The sequence below is a fragment of the Brassica napus genome, unplaced genomic scaffold, assembly GCF_020379485.1.
Source record: "Brassica napus cultivar Da-Ae unplaced genomic scaffold, Da-Ae ScsIHWf_168;HRSCAF=305, whole genome shotgun sequence".
Classification (NCBI taxonomy): Eukaryota; Viridiplantae; Streptophyta; class Magnoliopsida; order Brassicales; family Brassicaceae; genus Brassica; species Brassica napus.
In genome coordinates, this window is record NW_026015107.1 from 61,769 (window position 1) to 81,715 (window position 19,947).

At 33.9% G+C, this 19,947-nt stretch overlaps 4 protein-coding genes, 1 non-coding gene and 1 pseudogene across 5 annotated transcripts; 3 read left to right on the forward strand and 3 right to left on the reverse strand.

Annotated features, from left to right (window-relative positions):
- Positions 1 to 897: 897 nt before the first annotated feature.
- On the reverse strand, positions 898 to 4,050 carry LOC125598284 (bifunctional enolase 2/transcriptional activator-like). The gene is made up of 13 exons (XM_048772480.1): positions 3,925 to 4,050; positions 3,325 to 3,453; positions 3,199 to 3,246; positions 3,014 to 3,100; positions 2,843 to 2,923; positions 2,642 to 2,743; positions 2,471 to 2,551; positions 2,125 to 2,340; positions 1,825 to 2,019; positions 1,685 to 1,735; positions 1,467 to 1,607; positions 1,326 to 1,382; positions 898 to 1,239 (listed from the first exon to the last, which is right to left on the reverse strand). The coding sequence occupies exons 1-13, from the start codon at positions 3,988 to 3,990 to the stop codon at positions 1,159 to 1,161; spliced, it is 1,335 nt and encodes a 444-aa protein (XP_048628437.1). The 5' UTR covers positions 3,991 to 4,050; the 3' UTR covers positions 898 to 1,158.
- A 683-nt stretch (positions 4,051 to 4,733) lies between these two features.
- Positions 4,734 to 6,240, forward strand: LOC125598287 (probable C-terminal domain small phosphatase). The gene is made up of 6 exons (XM_048772483.1): positions 4,734 to 5,101; positions 5,169 to 5,250; positions 5,339 to 5,405; positions 5,516 to 5,677; positions 5,756 to 5,816; positions 5,903 to 6,240. The coding sequence occupies exons 1-6, from the start codon at positions 4,843 to 4,845 to the stop codon at positions 6,070 to 6,072; spliced, it is 801 nt and encodes a 266-aa protein (XP_048628440.1). The 5' UTR covers positions 4,734 to 4,842; the 3' UTR covers positions 6,073 to 6,240.
- Positions 6,241 to 6,549: 309 nt separating this feature from the next.
- TRNAR-UCU lies at positions 6,550 to 6,622 on the forward strand. Its single transcript has one exon. It is a non-coding gene; the product is annotated as a tRNA-Arg (tRNA).
- Positions 6,623 to 13,200: 6,578 nt separating this feature from the next.
- Positions 13,201 to 14,100, forward strand: LOC125598292 (annotated as a pseudogene).
- A 199-nt stretch (positions 14,101 to 14,299) lies between these two features.
- Positions 14,300 to 15,729, reverse strand: LOC125598291 (60S ribosomal protein L24-1-like). The gene is made up of 5 exons (XM_048772491.1): positions 15,538 to 15,729; positions 15,102 to 15,177; positions 14,925 to 15,026; positions 14,691 to 14,839; positions 14,300 to 14,604 (listed from the first exon to the last, which is right to left on the reverse strand). Exons 1-5 carry the CDS (start codon positions 15,546 to 15,548, stop codon positions 14,454 to 14,456), a joined length of 489 nt encoding a protein of 162 aa, XP_048628448.1. The 5' UTR covers positions 15,549 to 15,729; the 3' UTR covers positions 14,300 to 14,453.
- A 1,030-nt stretch (positions 15,730 to 16,759) lies between these two features.
- On the reverse strand, positions 16,760 to 19,445 carry LOC106451103 (sulfite exporter TauE/SafE family protein 4). The gene is made up of 9 exons (XM_013892965.3): positions 19,145 to 19,445; positions 18,754 to 18,913; positions 18,359 to 18,621; positions 18,236 to 18,287; positions 18,113 to 18,168; positions 17,937 to 18,023; positions 17,789 to 17,839; positions 17,292 to 17,625; positions 16,760 to 17,199 (listed from the first exon to the last, which is right to left on the reverse strand). The coding sequence occupies exons 1-9, from the start codon at positions 19,304 to 19,306 to the stop codon at positions 16,976 to 16,978; spliced, it is 1,389 nt and encodes a 462-aa protein (XP_013748419.2). The 5' UTR covers positions 19,307 to 19,445; the 3' UTR covers positions 16,760 to 16,975.
- Positions 19,446 to 19,947: the final 502 nt, after the last annotated feature.

A 19,947-nucleotide genomic window follows, 5' to 3' on the forward strand; every position in this document is an offset into this window, starting at 1 on the left:
CACAAACCTTTCCATGTGAGATTTTAATAATTTTTAGTAATTTATAATCATGTTTAAAAATTCAATATAAATTTCAAAATTAAAATATTATGGTCTCAATACTTTTGCATTGAAAATTTTCAAATTAACATATTTATGTATTTTTATATGGTATATAGTTTAATTTTAATAATATTAATATATATATATATATATTTAATCTGAATATCTATTAAATGAAACTTATTATTCATATAATTTTATAATGATTTGTATCTTGTTATAACAAAAAGTTAAATCATTGATCACAAATTTTTTAATATGAAACTTTTAGCATTATTACTAATTTATAGTTGTTTTAAAAAATTCAAAATGTAAGAAAAAAAATTTAAGCTTTTTATTATATAATTAATGTGATTGTTTAGTTTCTTTTAAGAATATAAAATAAAAAAAATTATGAAGGATACAAAATATTGTTATCAAATTTTTTATTATTCAAAATCATTAATTGTTATTTATATGTTAATCATATTAGATAATTTCGTAGTTTTTATTTAAGAAAATATAATATTTTTTGTACACTACTAATAAATTTTATATTTGGTTTAATAAAAAATATAATATATATTTAGATAGACTAACTAATTTTTCTAAAGATTTTAAAAATCATTCTAGTGATTACACGTAACTAAAAAATAGTGTAATGTTTATCGATTAATATATAAAGGATACCAACTATTCTGGTTACAACTCCACAATCTTATATGCAATTTGGTTTGAGTGTCTCACTAGTCTTCTTCACACAGTGTCACAAATCTGACCTTTGGTTTGCATTCGAACCAATCAAGCCCATCGAACAGGTTTACCGACAAAACCCAACGTCTGTCATTGGAGATAATAAGAATAAAGCCGAAATAATAAGAATAAAGCCGAAATCAGAATATAAAAAAAAAGGCTGCTCTCTCTCATAGAGGCAGAGAGAGCTATCTCAGGTCTCTTACAAAAAGTAAAGCAACTTTCTCCCCAAAAAGGGTTCAAACCATAAACATAAGGAAAAAAAAACAGAGAAAACAGAACCAAACGTAAAATGTTTTATTTAAGCAAAATGAGCAAACACAACTCTCATCTTCTTCTCGTCACAAAGAGAGACCACTTTGCTACTAAAAAGGTGGCACTTGTCTAGTAGGGCTCCACAGGTTTGCGGAAGTTAGCTCCAGCGTATACTGCCTCTGATCCCAATTCCTCCTCAATACGCAAAAGCTGTAACCAAACATATTAGTCAATAACAAAAGTTAACAATGCTTTTGATTCTTGCTTAGACCAATTTGGTTTTATGGATGTTTAACCTGGTTGTACTTGGCAAGACGCTCGGATCTGCAAGGAGCTCCCGTCTTGATTTGACCCTGTAAAGAGAGAATCAAATACGAATCACACAAACAATGAACTGTTGCTTTGGAATTTGGCTTCTAAATGGGTTTATAACTTACAGTGGACAAGCCAACAGATAGGTCAGCAATGAAGGTGTCCTCTGTTTCACCACTTCTGTGGCTGGCCATCACTCCCCATCCTGCTCTCTTAGACATCTTCACTGCCTCAATACTCTCGGTCACTGACCCGATTTGGTTAACCTGTTGGCCAATGATTTAGTCAGTAACTGTTCAAAGGTTATATAATCTGTATCAGTATAATCTGGATCGGGAAGTACCTTCAAGAGAAGAGCATTGCAAGACTTTTCTGCAATTGCCTTTGCAACCCTCTGGAATAAGAAAGAGTTAAAAAGAGATATAAGCACTTTGAGCGAGAAACAGACACAAAGTAGTAAAAAGATCTGATTAGGATACAAACCTTGGGGTTGGTGACCAACAAATCATCACCGACAATCTGAACATTGTCTCCACACTCAGCGGTCATCTTAGCGTAGTGCTCCCAGTCATCTTGGTCGAAGGGATCCTCAATAGACACAATTGGGTACTCAGAGACAAAGGACTTGTAGAGGTCCTTTAGTGCATCACCAGAAATCTTCTGAGAGCCATTGTTGTTCTGCAGAGAAACAAACATAGCAGGAGCTCGAGGTTAGAGCTTTGTCCTTGTGTTTTTATCGAATGTAGAAAGAGAAAGCAATTAATATGGAAAGAGAAGATCTACCTCTTCTTTGAAGTTCAAGTCGTAGGTCTTGTCTGATGAGTAAAACTCTGAAGCGGCAACATCCATTCCAATGACAACCTTGCCAGTGTAGCCAGCCTTTTCAATGGCAGTCTTAAGCAATTCAAGACCTTCCTTGTTTTCCTGAATGTTTGGTGCAAAGCCACCTTCATCACCAACGTTTGTGGCATCCTGACCATACTTCTTCTTAATCACAGACTGGGAAGAGCATAAAAAGACATGTAAGTTAACAGGATTTAACTAAAGTCACAGCAGCTGTAATAGGAACATATAGTTTGCATATCATTTATGAGGGCATGTCAAAGACCACAATGATTTGAGGGTTTACCTTCAAGTTGTGGTAAACTTCAACACCCATTTTCATGGCTTCTTTGAATGAAGAAGCTCCAACAGGGAGAATCATAAACTCCTGCAAACATCAACAGCCTATCAGAAACATTCAACGGTGCAAAAGTTTGATATTTGACAAGTCAATAGAAAAGAATCACAACGAACGTGCCTGCATAGCGAGCTTGTTTCCGGCATGTGAACCACCATTGATGACGTTGAAGGCAGGAACAGGTAGCACAATCTTAGGGTTACCAGCAAGATTGGCAATGTGCTGCATCCAAAAACCACATAAAAGGAAAACCTTAGAAAATCTAGCACCAGAAAAAACAAGTAGCAACAGATTCGCTATTAAGTCTCAAGATCATCCTACCTTGTAGAGAGGAATGCCACTGACAACGGCTCCAGCCTTGCAGACGGCAAGAGACACAGCAAGAATAGCATTAGCTCCAAGCTGAACGCAAAAAAAAAGAAACAAGACAGGTCAGAATCGTCTTTCACTATTAATTGAATAAATAAAACTCGAACTTCTTTATCAAATGACCTTTTGCTTGCACCAACCCCACTCGTTCTGGGTTCCATCAAGTTCATGGACCATGAAGTTGTCAATAGCAGTCTGCTGAGTTGGGTCCTGCAAGAAACAACAAAAATACATGAATGTCAGATAACATTAGCTTTAAAAACAAATTAGAGATGCATTAAAACGTAAAACCAAAGAGAGACACTCACCTTTCCAATCAAAGCTGGGCCGATGATGTTGTTCACATTGCCAACAGCCTAATGACATCAAGCCAATACCAAATCAGACAAAAAAAAGTTCATACTAATATCAAAAAAAAAAAACAATCTCTAAACCTTAGAAACACCCTTGCCAAGGTAGTCAGAACCACCATCCCTGAGCTCAAGAGCTTCGTAGATACCAGTGGAAGCTCCACTCGGAACAGCTGCTGTTACCTTTACACCAGTGGACGTATGCACATCGACCTAATTCAATCATCAGATGAAACCAATACAGATCATCAGCTCAATCTTTCTCAGCACGAAGTTCAAATACTAGTACGATCTAAACATATTCAAATCAGCAGATCCGTCGCAAGAATCATCTCATCGAGATTCACATATAGTAATAAACATAAATAATAGCTTTATTCACGATCAAAAACGCAGATTCTCATTCAGTTAAGCTCAAATTCAACTGTCATCAGATAAAACAGATCCGTCGCAAGAATCATCTCAAACACAATCAGCTCCACGATCAATGACTCATCGTCATCGAGATTCACATATAGTAATAAACATAAATTAAAGTTCTATTCACGATCAAAACGCAGATTCGCATTCACTTAAGCTCAAAATCAACTGTCAAACCGATCCACAAGGAATAAACAGTGTAGAGGCCGAGAGTGATCGGAATACGCGGAAAGTGGATCGGGAAAGGGAGAAGAGATTAATAACCTCGACGGTGGGGTTGCCACGGCTGTCGAAGATCTGCCTAGCCTTAACGACGGTGATAGTGGCCATGGTTCGAGAGTAGATCTAGGAGGCGATGAGTACGAGAGGGTTCAGTGAAACGGTTACAGTATATGATGAATCGGGTGGTCTGGTTAAATATATAAAGAGGAATTGAGTAAGGGAGCAGCCGTTGGATTGTTTTAATATGAACCGTTGGATGATGAGTTAGGTTCAAAAGAAGATGACAAAACGATGTGCTGCACGTCTTTTGCAAACCAGGAAAGGTTTTCTTTTTTTTTTTTTTCTTTGCGCCTTGTCCAAGTAATCGAATATTCGAGTAGCTTTTTTCTTTCCACTGAAATTTCATGCGTGGAATATTCGGCTAGTTTTACAACTCTAGAAACAAATTAAAGTCAAATTAATATTTGGGTCTTGATTTTATTCCATTTTTGATTATGTGTAGTTTCCTCTCTCTCTCTCTTTTTTTGTTAGCATGTTTCGTTTCATATCGTTTTTATAGCTAAGAAATATATTTTTCAACATCGTTTTATGTTAAGAACTTCATAAGTCTTCTGCTGTATTTTTCGTATTGGGTTTTTGTGCTCGCTCATAAACCTCTGTAATCAAACACAACAATTCAATATTTTAGCCCAAAGATTACAGGCCATTTAGTATAACTGTTAAAAGGCGGACATCACAACAATAGTAAAAGGTTACCTACCAAAAACAATAGTAAAAGGTTTCGAGTCTTTTTGACTACCACACCATTGGATGCCCTTGGAATAATAGAATCTACAACTCAGTATCCAATGAGCCGCAAAAAGGTTAATTAAATGGGATTTGACCTCGTGAAACTAAACTTGACATGACTTTGACTCTATAAAAATAGACCATATTTTGTCGATCATAATCAGAATAACAATGGCTGATGAAGAGAACAAGAACAGCATCGTTGTTGCACCCGAAGATGAGTCCACATGTGACAAAGAAGAAGCAGAACAGGAGACAGAACTGAGTTCTATTCTGGATAAACTTAGTTTAGAACCTAAGAAAGAGAAGCAGAAGAAGAAACTCTTGGTCTTAAGTCTGAGTGGTCTACTTCTTCATAGAGTTCATCGAAGAACTTACCGCAAAACTCCCAAGAACAGATCTCCTGATGCTTCTTGTGGCCCAAACCTAGGTAACTTATGTTTTTTAATTTCCAATTTTATTATTTTTAATCTACTAATTATGTTTGTTTTGTTTAGTGTATAAGAGGCCATTTGCTGAAGAGTTCATGAAGTTTATTCTCGAGAGATTTGAAGTTGGGATTTGGTCATCTGCTTGCGAGTTAGTCTCTCTTCATTTTTCCATCTCTTAAAACTCAAATTAATTTTCATTTTAATATGTTTGATTCCTTATGGTTTTTGTCTTATAGGAAAAATGTTGATATAGTTCTAAACATTGTTCTTGAAAATCTTCAAGATAATCTACTTTTTGTGTGGGTAAGACAACTCTCATGATATTTGTATTTTGAACAAAAAAAAAGACTTATGATATATATGTGAGTATGTGTTCGTATTTAAGCATTTGTTGATATACTCTTTTGCTATAGGACCAAGAAGAGTGTACTGACAGTGGAAGTACGACATTACATAACAGTGATAAACCTATGTTTTTCAAGGATCTCTCTAAAGTGTTTAAGTACTTCAAAGGCTTCTCTGCTTCAAACACTATCTTCATCGATGATGAACCATACAAAGCTCTTCTTAATCCTGTAAAATTACTTTCGATGTAATGTTATTTACTAGTTTAGTTTTTGCTCCTTGCTTGATCTTTATGTGAATGCATGCAGGACAATACAGGTGTGTTCCCAGTGAGTTACGATCCTACAGACAAGAACGATGACTTTCTTGGTATATGATCGTTTTATCTTAACTTTTGACGTTTCCATGTCTTGTCCTTTTTGGTTATGATTGGTTTGGTTTTTTGATCCTGTTAGATCCAGAAGGAGAGTTCTGTTCTTACTTGGATGATATCGCAAGTTCACCGGATGTTCAAGATTACGTTAAGGAGCATTCTTTTGGTCAGCCCATGATTGATTCTTCTCATCCGGACTGGTCTTTCTACAGCAAAGTCATAAAGGATTATTACCTTGCATATGTCTGTTAGTCTAGTTTTATTAATATTTACTCTGTTCTTTAGCTTACTATTGAGTATTGAACACATTTCTAGTAAAAATGTTGAACTTGAACACATTCTGTTTTTGTTATCAATTATTTAATCATCTCGAATGTTTTGTTTAAGTTTTAGTAGAGTTAATGATTTTCTGAGATCAAACGAAAATGAGTTTTAGTCCACAGGATTATAACAAAGTGATGATGAAGGCTAAAAAAAATATTTTACCATAAAAATGTTCAAAAGATAAAAGGATTATAGTAACACTGAAAATATAATTAAAACCACATAATGTCTTGTTTTGCATTTTGCTAGCATCAATGGAGTCTTATACTCTCCAAATAAACGTTTGTAAGGATCTAATTGACTTAAATTCGGATGAGAGTACACGTTAAGTTCAGATCTTAACTTATCATCAAAAGACAAGCGGGATATATTTTTGTAAAACCTATACCCACTCAAAGAACAAGTGCGCCCGTGGCCTAATGGATAAGGCGTTTGACTTCTAATCAAACGATTGTGGGTTCGAGTCCCACCGGGCGTGTTATTATTTTCATTTTGTTTTCTCCTTTTCACCATCCTGCACACATGCACACTTTCTCTCAATCACTATGGCTCTTCAGCATCACGGTCAAGATTTTAGCAACATTTTGTCGTGTTGGTTCTTGATTATCAGATTTTGCCAGCTTCTTGAATCTTTGAGGAATGCTGTTTTCAGAACAATTCTTGAAAGCTTGCATGAGTAGTGTTATTAGTTTAATTAGTGGTCCCTCTCAGCTTTGATTGATGGTTACCGTAATGTTTTGAACTTGAAAACATAAAAGAACCGAAGTTTAAAAAAAAAACATAAAAGAACCGGTGTTTGCTTTTGCATCTGTCAAAGTTTCGATGCTGTTTTTTTATCCTTCTCGGCTTTGGCAGGTTCCATGTTGTAGCAAACCACAGCAGATTTGGTGTATAGTAGACGGGATGGTGGAAGAAGGAGATGTACATCAACACTTTTTGCATATACGATATATACTTGGAAGGTAGAAACTGTTTGTCATCTTGATTTGGTTCGTGAATTAGGTTATAGTAAATAGCATTGTAAATTAGATCGAGTTTGTTGTTTTTACTTCATACTCCGTTTGGTTCAAGATTCAAGGTGTTTCTAATCCAAGAAAGTGATGTGAAATAAATCATTATTCAACACACTCATTTGTCCCACGTAACATGATACTGAAAGGACACAACTAAGGAGATACAAGTGGGTACAATAATAGGCCTAAGTACGGGAAAACGGGTTATTCATGCCTGAACTAGGGATTGCTGAGAAAATACATACCTCAACTTTTACTGCAAGTCAAAACATACCTACATTAATCAAAAATTTAAAATTCATGCCTGAATTATGGATCGATAAAAAAATACATACCCCAACTCTTATTGCATGCCAAAACATACCTTAACTAATCAAAAATTTGAAATTTATGCCTAGTCTTTAGAAGTCAACGCCAATTTCAATCTATACTATTATTTGCGAAGTAAATTTTCGTAACGGAGCTCTCACGTTAAAAATTAGAGTAGCTAAAATCTATGTTACCCCTAATAAATTTTTATATATATTCTATTATATAATAAAATGAATTTTATTTGCGAAGTAATTTTTCGCAACAGAGCTCTCACGTTAAAAATTAGATTGGCTAAATTCTATGTTACCCTTAATGAATTTTTAAATAAAATGAATTTTATTTTAAAAATCTTATATATTTTTTTAAAATAATTATGATGATTCTTATATATTATGTTGTTATCTTAAAATAATATTTTACTATTATAAAAGTAAAAAAATTAAAAGAAGTGATTTTTTACAATATTATATTTAAAAAAAGATAATTCTTATATATACAAATATATCTTAAAATCACTTCTTAGAAAATATCCTTATACAAATATATTGCTCCATTAATATTTACTTAGATATTATTTTTATCTTAAATTTGAACTTTCAAAATAGTAAAATATTATTTCAAGATAACAACACAATATATAAGAATTATCCTATATTTTTAAGAAAATATAATATTGCAAAAATCATGTCTCTTAATTTTTTTTACTTTTACAATAGTAAACTATTATTTTAAGATAACAACACAATATATAAGAATCATCATAATTTTTTTAAAATATATAAGATTTTTAATATAATTTTTTATTATATAATAGAATATATATAAAAATTCATTAAGGATAACATAAACTTTAGCCACTCTGTTTTTTAACGTGAGAGCTCCGTTGCTATAAAATTATTTCAAAAATAATAGTATAGATTGAAATTAGCGTTGACTTCTAAAGACTAGGCATAAATTTCAAATTTTTGATTAGTTAAGGTATGTTTTGGCAAGCAATAAGAGTTGGGGTATGTATTTTTTTATCAACCCATAGTTCAGGCATGAATTTTAAATTTTTGATTAGTGTAGGTATGTTTCGACTTGCAGTAAAAGTTGAGGTATGTATTCTCTCAGCAACCCCTAGTTCGGGCATGAATAAGCCGTTTTCCCGCCTAAGTACTACTAGTACAAGTTGTGAGAAGCTTGAAAACTGAAATAGATTGGGTTTGACTTATCTAACCTGAAAGACTACAAGGGTCTTGTACTCTTGTTCAATGGCCAGGACCATTTCTTTTCTCTGAAAGGGACCATTAGTATTAATTGTTACACAACGTGTATTCTTGTTACTCGAATGTTATTATCCTATTGAATGCTTGTTTTGATTATTTTTCACCATGGATATTGGAGAACGGAGACAATGACAATTTCGACTTAAATTACCAAAAAGGTAATAATGGCAAAAGGAAGGAAAGTCAGACTATGTCTTCACCGGTTTGGCACTTGGCAGTCTCAAGTACATGTTAAAAGAAACTTACAGATTTCACAATGTTCTCTTCTATTTAGCAAGTATATATATATTTCAAAAACCATTGACCGTTGGTTTTGGTTTTTAACGAACAAGGAGTTTTTTTTTTTTTGATCAAAAACGAACATGGAGTTTTATCGGTGTAACTAGCAGAGAAAGTCGAGCTAGAAAGAAATGAAATGTGCTTCTGCTTTAGACTAAAATCTTCACCTATGACACAGAGACACACACGCGCATTACTCTTTCTCTCTCTATTGAGCTTCCGTTCTATATAGCTATAGGGTTTACATTTATCATTATGGTTTTTACCATTTTACTCACTCTATTTATTACCTTTTTCTAGCTCAATTAATTAGATCGTGACCAAGTTCTCCAATCCCAAAGGAACTGCAACATATTGAATCCAATAGATTTTTTTTTTTTGAAAAAATCTTGTTACATTAATAATTCAATAGCTTAGCTCGCCTCATCTATGTAATCAGCCGTGTTACTCTTTTGTTCAATATAATTTTTTTGGTAAAATTGTTCAATATAATATATAACTACTTGTGTAAGAAAAAGATTAACAATTCAATAGGGTTTACCATTTCATGAATCTACATTTGTTTTTATTTAAGCCTTTATACACCCCAAATCCATATGGAATTCAATGTTGGATTGACATTATAGTTTCATGTCTTTAAATTCTGATTTTGTCCGGATAAGCTAATAAAGAATTAAGTTTTCACATTTGACAATGCCATATAGTGTTAGTGGTTTGTTTTAGTGCTTTAATTTCTAGCTTGATCCAACAATATAAACTCTCGTAACGATCATGATAACTGTTAATATAGTGGTAAGACCATCTCTTCCTCTATTCTCCTTTTCTCTAATAGAAGAACTCTAAAACAGAAATATGTTTCTCACCGATGTATAAATACATTTTTATTTTAAAATCTATTTTTTTTTTATATATATTTTTTACAACTACGTACCTTTCAGTTGTGAAATTTGAAAATTATCCCTACTTACTTAACATATTCATAAAAGTATAATATTATTTAAACTATATTTATTATATAAAGGGTACATTATACAAAAATAATAAAACAAAGTAGACATTATATATTATGTAAACAAAAAATTATGTCTCTATTTTGTATAAAGCATTTATATTTCTCAACTAAGTTTTTATTTTAGTTATAGTTATATAAAGCTAAAAGCTTAAAGACTATTATAAAATAAAATAAAAACTATGAATCTATAATAGATGAATAATATTTGCTTTTAAATACATAAAAATATCAATTTATATTTTAGGAGAGAAAAATATACATGAATTCAAATACATTCTTTTATTGTAGCAATTCTAATCAAAAATATCAATGGGTCGAAGATGCTATAAAAAAATTGTTTGCTTTCGACTTTTGGCGATTTAACCACAAACCTACGAGTTTGGTTCTAGTTTGTCATCGTATAATTCGTTCAAAGAACGTTAAACTGCTGAAATTATTTCTCTGATCTAGTAAAAACTCTTTTCAGCATGAATATCGATGAGCTCCCTAATAATACTGCAACGGCTGGGAAAATAAGTCATGACCTTTTCTATCAAAAACATCTTATTCTTCTGATCTAGTCTTTCAAGAGGTGCGCATAGGTTCAGATAAGCTACATTTATCTATAGGAATACGGGAAATAGAGAGCGAGAGAGTATTAAAATGCCATCTACTTCCTCTAGCTTTGAAAAAAGAAAAGATATCAATATTGAGTCTACAGAACAATAATCTCATGAGTCATGAGCATAATTTAGTTACATATATTGCATGTTCAAAAGTTCTCGGCCTGTTTTCAAATCAAGCGCCTAAGAGCATCTCCAATGTATTACCCCATTTTTTACTCCAAAATGGTGCAACACCAAAATGGAGTAAGGTTTTACTTCAATGTATTACTCCATTTTCTACTCCAAAAATAATATTTTTTAAATAATTTCATTTTTATTTTATTAATAATTACAAATAAAATCTTATACTTATAAAAATTTACCAATTAACCCCAATTATTTTATGTTTACGATAATAATTAAAATATAAACTATTTGAATTAAATATTTATTATTAAAAAGTACAAGAAATCATTAAAAAAGACAATATATATATAGGTTCAACAATGAGCATTAGAATATTTTTCCCACAAATGATCAACTAATGCATTTCGTAATGAAAAATGAGCTTCTTTATTTTTGATATTCCTAAATCGAGCAAGAAAATTTTGAAATCGGACATTTTCATCTTCTGCAATTTCAATATCTGGAGGTGGAGCTTCTCTTTCAAGTTCAATTGGTGCATCAAGTTTGCGCTCATTTTCATCTTCTGCAATTTCATGTTATTGTATCATTTTAAATATTATTTAAGTAAAAAATAGAAACATTAAAGATTCAAAGGATCATTTTATAAATAAAAAAAGTTCAACTCCAAAATGGAGTAATGGGTAAGATTACTCCATAAATGGAGTAACCCTAGCCATTACTCCATTTTTAACTCCAAAATGGAGTGGGGTTGGAGAAGATTTTACTCCATAATGATGTTTGGAGTTGAAAATGGAGTAGGGTTGGAGATGCCCTAAGTATTTATACCAATCAACAACTTGAGTTTTTCAAGCTGGACCAGCTCGACAACATTCCAGTCGCTCACAAAGATTAATTAGTTTGATAAAGACATTTGAAAATAAAAACACGTTGCATCAGTCTCTAATTTAACACCGGATCAGATATTTCAACATTACACAAAACTCGTAGATCGATGATACTATTTTCACAACCTAGTGAACTGTGCTCCGAATTTCTGTCAGTAATAGAATTGGACCTTTCTCAGCTCTGATCTTTCTGTTTTGAGTAGTAGCACTCCTGCAGCTTCACAGTGTTAAATAAAAGACTATAGGGGGCCACTTACACAAATACATATAAAGAGATGAAACTGGGAGGCTATGTATATTGATTGAGAGTAGGAGTTTGAATTGGTATTTGTCAGGTCCGATTTAGAGATTGATTAAGGTAGAGAGAGTGATAGACATGTGTACAAAAGTAGAATCTGGACCATTCTCTGTTCATCTATTTTCCCTCTATATGAAACTGTTCCTTTTCTCAACTCACTTACTCCTTTAATTTTTCATATACTAATATTCACATTAACTATTTTGTCGACATTATATCAACACTAACTATTGATCACCAATTACTTATTTACAATTTTTTGGTCAACTTATTTACAGATTTATAAAATACTCTCTTTTTTCTACTTTTTAAAAGGCTTTGAATACTCACTTTTTCTATGTGATTTACCATACACGTATATGAAACACAAGTGTTAGTTTTTGTTTGTAATCCAAACACATTCTTATAAACGTCGCCAAAACTGAAGGTTATAAAATATAGAGTTTTAATTTGATAGAGTTTTAACTTAATTAAAGTCATCGATTCAATCCAATAATACCCCTTTAGCTATTATCTTAAAATCTGCAGTTGTTTCAGTACGATTCAGTTGGCATATTTTTTTCTCATGTTTTGTTAGGGAGGAGACATGCACACGCAGAGGAACACATTTTTAGCATCTTTTGTGACAGGTATCATGTGAAAATTCTAACAACATGTAAATTCTAACTACATGTAGTTTAGCAAAAAAAAAAAAAGAACTTTATATCATTATTGAAATAATTAATAAATATTAACACATATTTTAACCTTTTGATTTTAGGCATAACTTTTAGTTTTTTTTTACCGTCTACTAACCAATGTAATATACATGCGATTTTATCACCCAAACTGTCAATCAAATATTGCGATTTTGGTTTCTTAATTTTTCATTAAATTTAAAATATTTAGAATTACTCGTTGGCCCATAAAATATATCCAATAAACTATTTTATCACCCAAAATGTCAATCAAATATTGATAACTATATATGTTGTATGGCTCTGTCATCTACACTAACACTAACCACCCTTTTGTTTCCTAACATGTACTTACTGCCATTAGTTGAATCCTATGTTTTTTTTTGTGTTAAAGCCTAAATGGAGAAAGTGGGAAACCATTCATTACTTAACATATTTGATCTATCTCTTTACTTAACATTCAACACTCAACAGTCAACACTCAACAGTGACTCAATTAATTACAAGAGGTTAAAATCAGAAGACCTAGGGGGCTTTTCAACAATATTTACTTACGCAAATACATGTAGTAACATGTCCATAAATATACACAACCTACACTCCAAGTTCCAGATCAAACCATAAGTTATTCATTTCTTTGCTTGGCTAAAACGTTGTCTCTTGGAACACATTGTTGTATGCAGAAATAGGCAAAAGAAAAAAAAAAGGAAAATGGAAGAAGACAATATGGAATGCTGGAGCACCCCCTTCATCAGTGGCCAATCTTCTTCCAACTTCATCTATCCTTTCCATAGCTTTAACAATGTTTCAGGTAAGGAAACTAATGTGTGTTCTTGGTACTAATTCGTGAGCTCAATGTGCAATAGTTATCACTATCTTAACCATATAGAAAACTATAGTACACTCCGGAATCAAATCCAAGAAAACAAATATTTTGTTTTCTTCAGGTACAATTTTGGAGACACAAGGAGGTCGACCTCTTCATGAACATTACTATGCAGCCCCTCCAGCAATGGTGGAGAGCAGTTATGGAGAAGCAAGCAACACCAACAATGGATATGAAACGAAGAAGAAGAAGATGACTAACGAGCAGCTGAAGTTACTCGAGATAAATTTCCAAGAGGAGATGAAGCTTGACCCGGACAGGAAGATGAAGCTGTCCAAAGAACTCGGGCTGCAACCTAGACAGATTGCGGTTTGGTTCTAGAACAGGAAAGCCAGGTGGAAGAACAAACAACTTGAGCATCTCTACGAATCATTAAGGCAAGAGTTTGATGTTATCTGTCAAGAAAAGAAGTTGCTACAAGAAGAGGTACGTTATTAGTTTATCTTATTATCTCAAGTGGCATTTACTTGACTTACTTTTTTCACTTGTTTAAACAGCTTATGCAACTGAAGGCGATGATAAGAGAGAATGGTGCAAGCAACAACAAGCAGCAAACGTGGGAAAATGCTTTATCAGCTCAGTTCCAACTCAACTAGATCTCAATAGAATCCATAATTGTTGCTTTGTTACAATGTCAGGTCCTGTTTTAATTAAAATTGCTTTCAAGAAAATAGTTTTTTATGTTCGTTCACACGCAAGACATTGCTATTGAAGAACATTAAAGCCATAGACAAGCCATGGACTGATCAGCAATGTCTTCCACATAGTAAAGATTCAAATAAAAAATGGGATAAGTAAACAAACAAAAAATTTCATAATCTGCATAAAAATCTCTTTTGAGTACAATATATCAGATAGGGGTGCAAGACTATAATAAAAACTTGTAACAAAACAAAAGTCGAAACAATTAAAAAAAGATAAGTGCAGAGATGAATGAGGGCTAATCTATTCAACGTCTGCCACCACCACCACCCAACTTAGCAGCCTTGGGTGCGGCAGTCTTGGGGATATTGGCCTTGATTTTTTGTTGCTTGGAAGCAAACTCGGCCTTCTTTGCCTTCTTCTCGTCCTTGGTCTTCTTGATTCTCTCCTTAATGTCACTGCAACAATCATCAACATTCTTTTAGAGTCTCTTCTCATTTTGCAGGGTTTCAAAAGATTCATACAGCTTACAAAGAAAACTAACCGTAGGGCAGCTTCCCTGGCTGCATCACGAACTTCAGGCTTCTCTGCTCGCTTCTTCTGAATGACTTCCAAAGTAGCACCAACGATGGACCTTGAGTAAGGCTTCTTGGTTGCACGTCTCCTCTTCTTCACAGCCTCTTGAGCAGCATCCTATAAGATGCAAAAAATTAGTATCACTTACACAGAACAAAACTATTAAAACAAAAAAATAATCAAGAACAAGAGTTTAGTCAACCTTCTTGTGCTGTTTACGGTACATTGTGGTCCAAGCAAGCTTGGAAGGCTTCAACTTATTGTGAAAATAATGTTTACATTTAGAGTTGATGAACAAAAACACCTGAGATGAAATCATGAAGATAACAATAAGTATACAAAGAGACATTGAGCAAAACTGATTAAGTAAGAAAAGAACCTGAGAGTCAGATCTGATGAATCTGATACCCCTGCCTGGGTAAATCTTGTGGCCACTGAATCGGCAAAGCTCAGTCCTAAAACGTCAAAAAAAAACATAATCAAAGGGCTTAGAGAATATCACTCAAACATGTCTCAATAAAAACCAAACACAAAAACAGAACACACATAAAGCTATTACATTTTGACAAATGTTCGAAGTAATACTATGTAATGGAATCACATTGGATCATAAGGGCAATGAGTGCAAACAATGACACACGACTACGTATAGTTATTACCGAACACTAACCATGTCATGTACATAAAAATCCCAACTTGCAGACCATTTTGACCATACAATAAGCAGAAGAATCAAACAAGATCATTTACAATAATGCAAGCCCTATGAGCTAAGCAGTACAATGAAACATAGAGAGAGAGATGAGAGTGATTACTTGAGAACCATGGCTCCGCCGCCGCGCTTAAACTTTTTTTTACACTGGAAGCCCTAAAAATCTAAGCAGTAGATAAACAGATTTGTATATAAGGCAGATGAGTTTGTCTGAACCCTAGCTTTTTATAATGGGCCTATTAGACCCAGTTTGAGACCATAGTGTAAGGTCTTTAGTACAGTCAAGCCCATTAAAGAACATTTGCTGGCCTCTTAGATCCAAATACGCTCAGAACCGATATTTTCTGATGTTAATACAATGTGGTGTGGAAGTGAGACTAAACCAAAATACAGTAACCAAATTAAACCAAAAAACAATAACCAAAGTAAACCAAAAATACCCAGAGATATTATGTGGTCTCTATTTTCTAAATTCTAATACACGATATTTATCCAGTCCCCCCTCTCCCAAACGAATTGGATAAGAAGATAACAACAACATATCTCAAGTTTGTGTTCAAACATTATCTCATCAATGTTTTTATATAAAATTTTTAGAACTATCCGAGGTATAGATGATACTGAACAGCTAGCAGCTCAATTATTTCTCCAGTAATAATCAGTAGTATTGATTAGGTTTTAACAAGAAGAAAAAAAGTAGGCATCCTACATTGTGTCTATAGAATCAATTCTTATCAGGGTTGGTTGGACCAGGGATCTCAATTTCGTTATTTTCTTGTTTTTGAAATAGACGTTTAACTACGAACTACTAGATCGCAATATCACAACAGTAGACTTAAATTAGGAAAAGAAAAATCAAAGATCAACAGAATATAATATCCATGTGGTGTTTGGACCAAAAGAGTATGTATCATCAATCTACTGCAAAATCTCTCTGATTCATGTGGTAGTTGGCCAAAAAAAAAAAAGTTGGAATCACAACAATTGTTGTGGCCGTACTCTGGATATGCAAAGTGCAGAGATCTCTTCAGCCAAAACGTTTGAAATCACACAGAAATTATGTGGTGAGGATGAGATTTGTTTTAAAATGTCTTTTTCTCAGTCTGATGATGATGCCAAACATCAAGTGTCAACAACCTTACCAAGAGTCCAAATCTGTTGCCTTCTCCGATTGGGAAACAACCAAATCATGTTCTGTTTTCTTGCTCTACTTTCATTGCACATGTGAGACTGGAGAGCCTTTTTTGTCTTTCTGGCAAGCATCCAAATATGCAATAATACGACGTTTGGTAGAAAAAAAGAAAGAAAATACTAACACTTTCAAGTTTGATAAATAATCTTTTATTTTTCTGAAGATGGTCCAACTGATGCATTGGCCAAGAACAGAGAACACAAATGACTTGGGTTACAAGCAAACCCCACTCAACAGTACAATCTAATTCCATAACTTAAAACAATGATAATGTTGGACAACCGAAATTATCCAATAAATCAAAAGAAAACACTTTGTTCAAATATTCTTTAAACAAATTGAGGATGATTCACTGACTGCTGCAGAATCCTAAGAATCCCATGAACTCATGGTTATGTATCATCTTAATGCTATTCTCTATCCCAATCACTCCCATTGTGAGAGCACTGGCACATATGACTCCTGAGAGGACAAAGACGATGATGGAAGCTCTTCTGAGGATGGCCACAAGCTTTCTTATAAAGAACTGTCCCCAAAAACCGGCAAGGATCGATACCGACATCAAGTACAATGCTGCAAATGTAAAAAGAAACCCATCAGTTTCCTTTGTTTTTTGCTTATTCTAAACGTTTTCCTCATGTTGTGTGATTATAAAGAGATCTTACCGTATGGGATTGGGAACCTCTTGAGGAGATAGAACTCAACTACTGATAAGGACGACGAAAACATCATCACAAATGTAGCTGTCGCGCTAGCAACCTGTGGAATGACTCCAATCTCAAGAAGCAACGGACCGAGAACAAACCCACCACCGGAACCAAGGAGACCACCTACAACTCCTCCAACGAGTCCACATAGAGCACAGAAGATAAGACTCAAAGGAGTCCACTCTATTGTAGCCTCACAGATTGATTCAGTGTTTCCACTTCTTAGCCTCTTCTTGTTCTCTCTATACAATCTCACTGCTTCAAACCCATACACCCCCAAAGCCACAGGGAACTAAAAAAAAAAAAACCGAAAACATGGTTCAAAAAATTTGGAGATCTAGCTAAATGCCTGAGGATAAAGGTGTAACGACTTGATTCGATATTTAAGCGTAAGTAGCACGCTGTTCTCGAGAGAGTATGAGACGGGTGTTACAAAAAGGAACATAATATGTTACCTGTAAGATGAAAAGCACCCAATAGATTGTGCTGCAAACCTTGATTTCATTCTGTTGTGTTACAATCCAGAGAGAGTTAGACTAATCAGAACTCATCAACATCAATATTGAATAACCAAAAAGCTAAAACAAGAAGGAGATGACTTGCCTTGATAACTTGGATGAGCAAGAAAGCAGACCACAGAGTGACTAAAAGCAGAAGCCGTTTCCACTTGAGGTTAGACCTTATTATTTCCTGTAAGCAAAACAAAAAAAAACGTGATTAGTTCTTGAATCTTTTATACTAGTCTTGAAGCAACATTAAGTAGCTAATATCATGCTTACCAGTTCTGACTTCTCTTCTCTTGGATAAAGAGGCTCATACTCTGTGTCTATCAAAACTGCACAAAAAAGAAAGTTAGAGATAATGTGTTGTAATCAGAATCATAAGTGTGAGGCTTTACTTACGTTCTCCCCTGGAGTTAACCGTGGAGCCTTGGTGCTGTTTGGCTATTTCATTCTGTTTTAAACACACATAAACACAGTCAGTGATCATCCCACATAGAAACAAGAAAACGAGACCTATAATACCTTCAACAAAGTCTCCTCCTTCCACATCTCAATCCCTTTAAAAAAAGATCTCGAAGAAGTACCAACGAATAGAATGATGATGAGAACGGTGATGAGCCAGTAAGGGAATACAACACTCAGAGAAACACCAACAGTGATTCCCAGAAGAAGCATAGGTTGAAAGAGGAGCGCAAGATCATAGTCCAAGATCGGTACTTCCTTTGTCGGATGACGTACTCTCACATTGTACCAAACCGATGACGCTGATGCCCCCATTATCATACCTTTATCACACACACACACACACACATGACACAACATCAACATTAACTAAACCTATTATTAATGTAACATATCATTATAATCTCTTACATTAACAAATGTAACATTATCATTTAATAAAAACTCTCTCTTACATTTAGAGATCGCAGCTGCAGATTTTGTATCGAACCCTAGAATGAGAGTGAGCATAGGAACGAATATTCCACCGCCTCCAACGCCACCAACGGTCCCACACGCAGATCCTAGAAACCCTATGAGAGTAGCCACCACAAGCCTCCAGCTAAACTTCAAATCCTACTTTTTCACAAAAAGTCAAAAAGTTATTATAGATTCTTCTTCTATGCTTTTTTGAGTGCACCGTACGTAACAAAACAGAACACGTTCCCGTTTATTGTAATAAACAACACGTATCTGTTTTATTCAAAATGGGTTAGCTGTTATGGTCCTCAACGTCATTAAATTTTAATAACACGACGAATATTCAGATGTTGAGAAGATAAAAAAAATGGATGAAACTTTGCTTACCGGCCAAACTTTCTCGGTGACGGAGAGCGGAGAGGAGGAGGAGGAGAGATGAGGATTAGGGTTTGTATCTCCGACGTAAGAAACGGAGAATACGGCGACGGAGAAACCCACGAGGAGGTATACGAGGAACCCTCCGGTGCCTCTTTTCAACGACAATTCCATCTTTAAACCCTAGATGACCGTCAAACTCGTTTATGTTCTGTCGGAAAACGCTAAATGAAAATGAAAATTTGGAGAGAACAATGATTTCTTTGGTGGTTTTGTATCTGGTGGTGATGAAGCAGAGGAGAAGCGGCTTATAAAAGGCAGAGTATGAGAGGTTAAGACGAGCGATAGAGAGAGTTTTATAATCAACTATGCTCTTGCGTATGTTGTTACGATACTATCTTTTGTATGAGCCTTACACGTGGAAGGTTTTATGTGGTTTTTTCGAAATTTGGTTTTGATTCTCTATTTAATTTTTTTGACGATGTAATCTTGCCTTGTTTTTATCCATACATATATTTCAAAGAAGTCGACAAAATAAATAAGATAAGTTCAAAGAATAAAAAATATATAGAAAGTAATTTTAGAGAAAATAGGAAAAAAATATACGAATAATGATAAACAACGTATCAAAAATAAAGAAGATTTACTTCCTTTCTTTTACTCAAAAATACATTGTCTATTTGACCTAGAAAGTTTTTCCTTAAACATTAGGATGGTACAACCCGAAAATTAGTCCAGACTCTGTTAATCTTGAAAAGAAGTATATTAGTTTTGATGTTGTAAAATTTTAGGCCATATGCTTCTCTTGTTCTAAA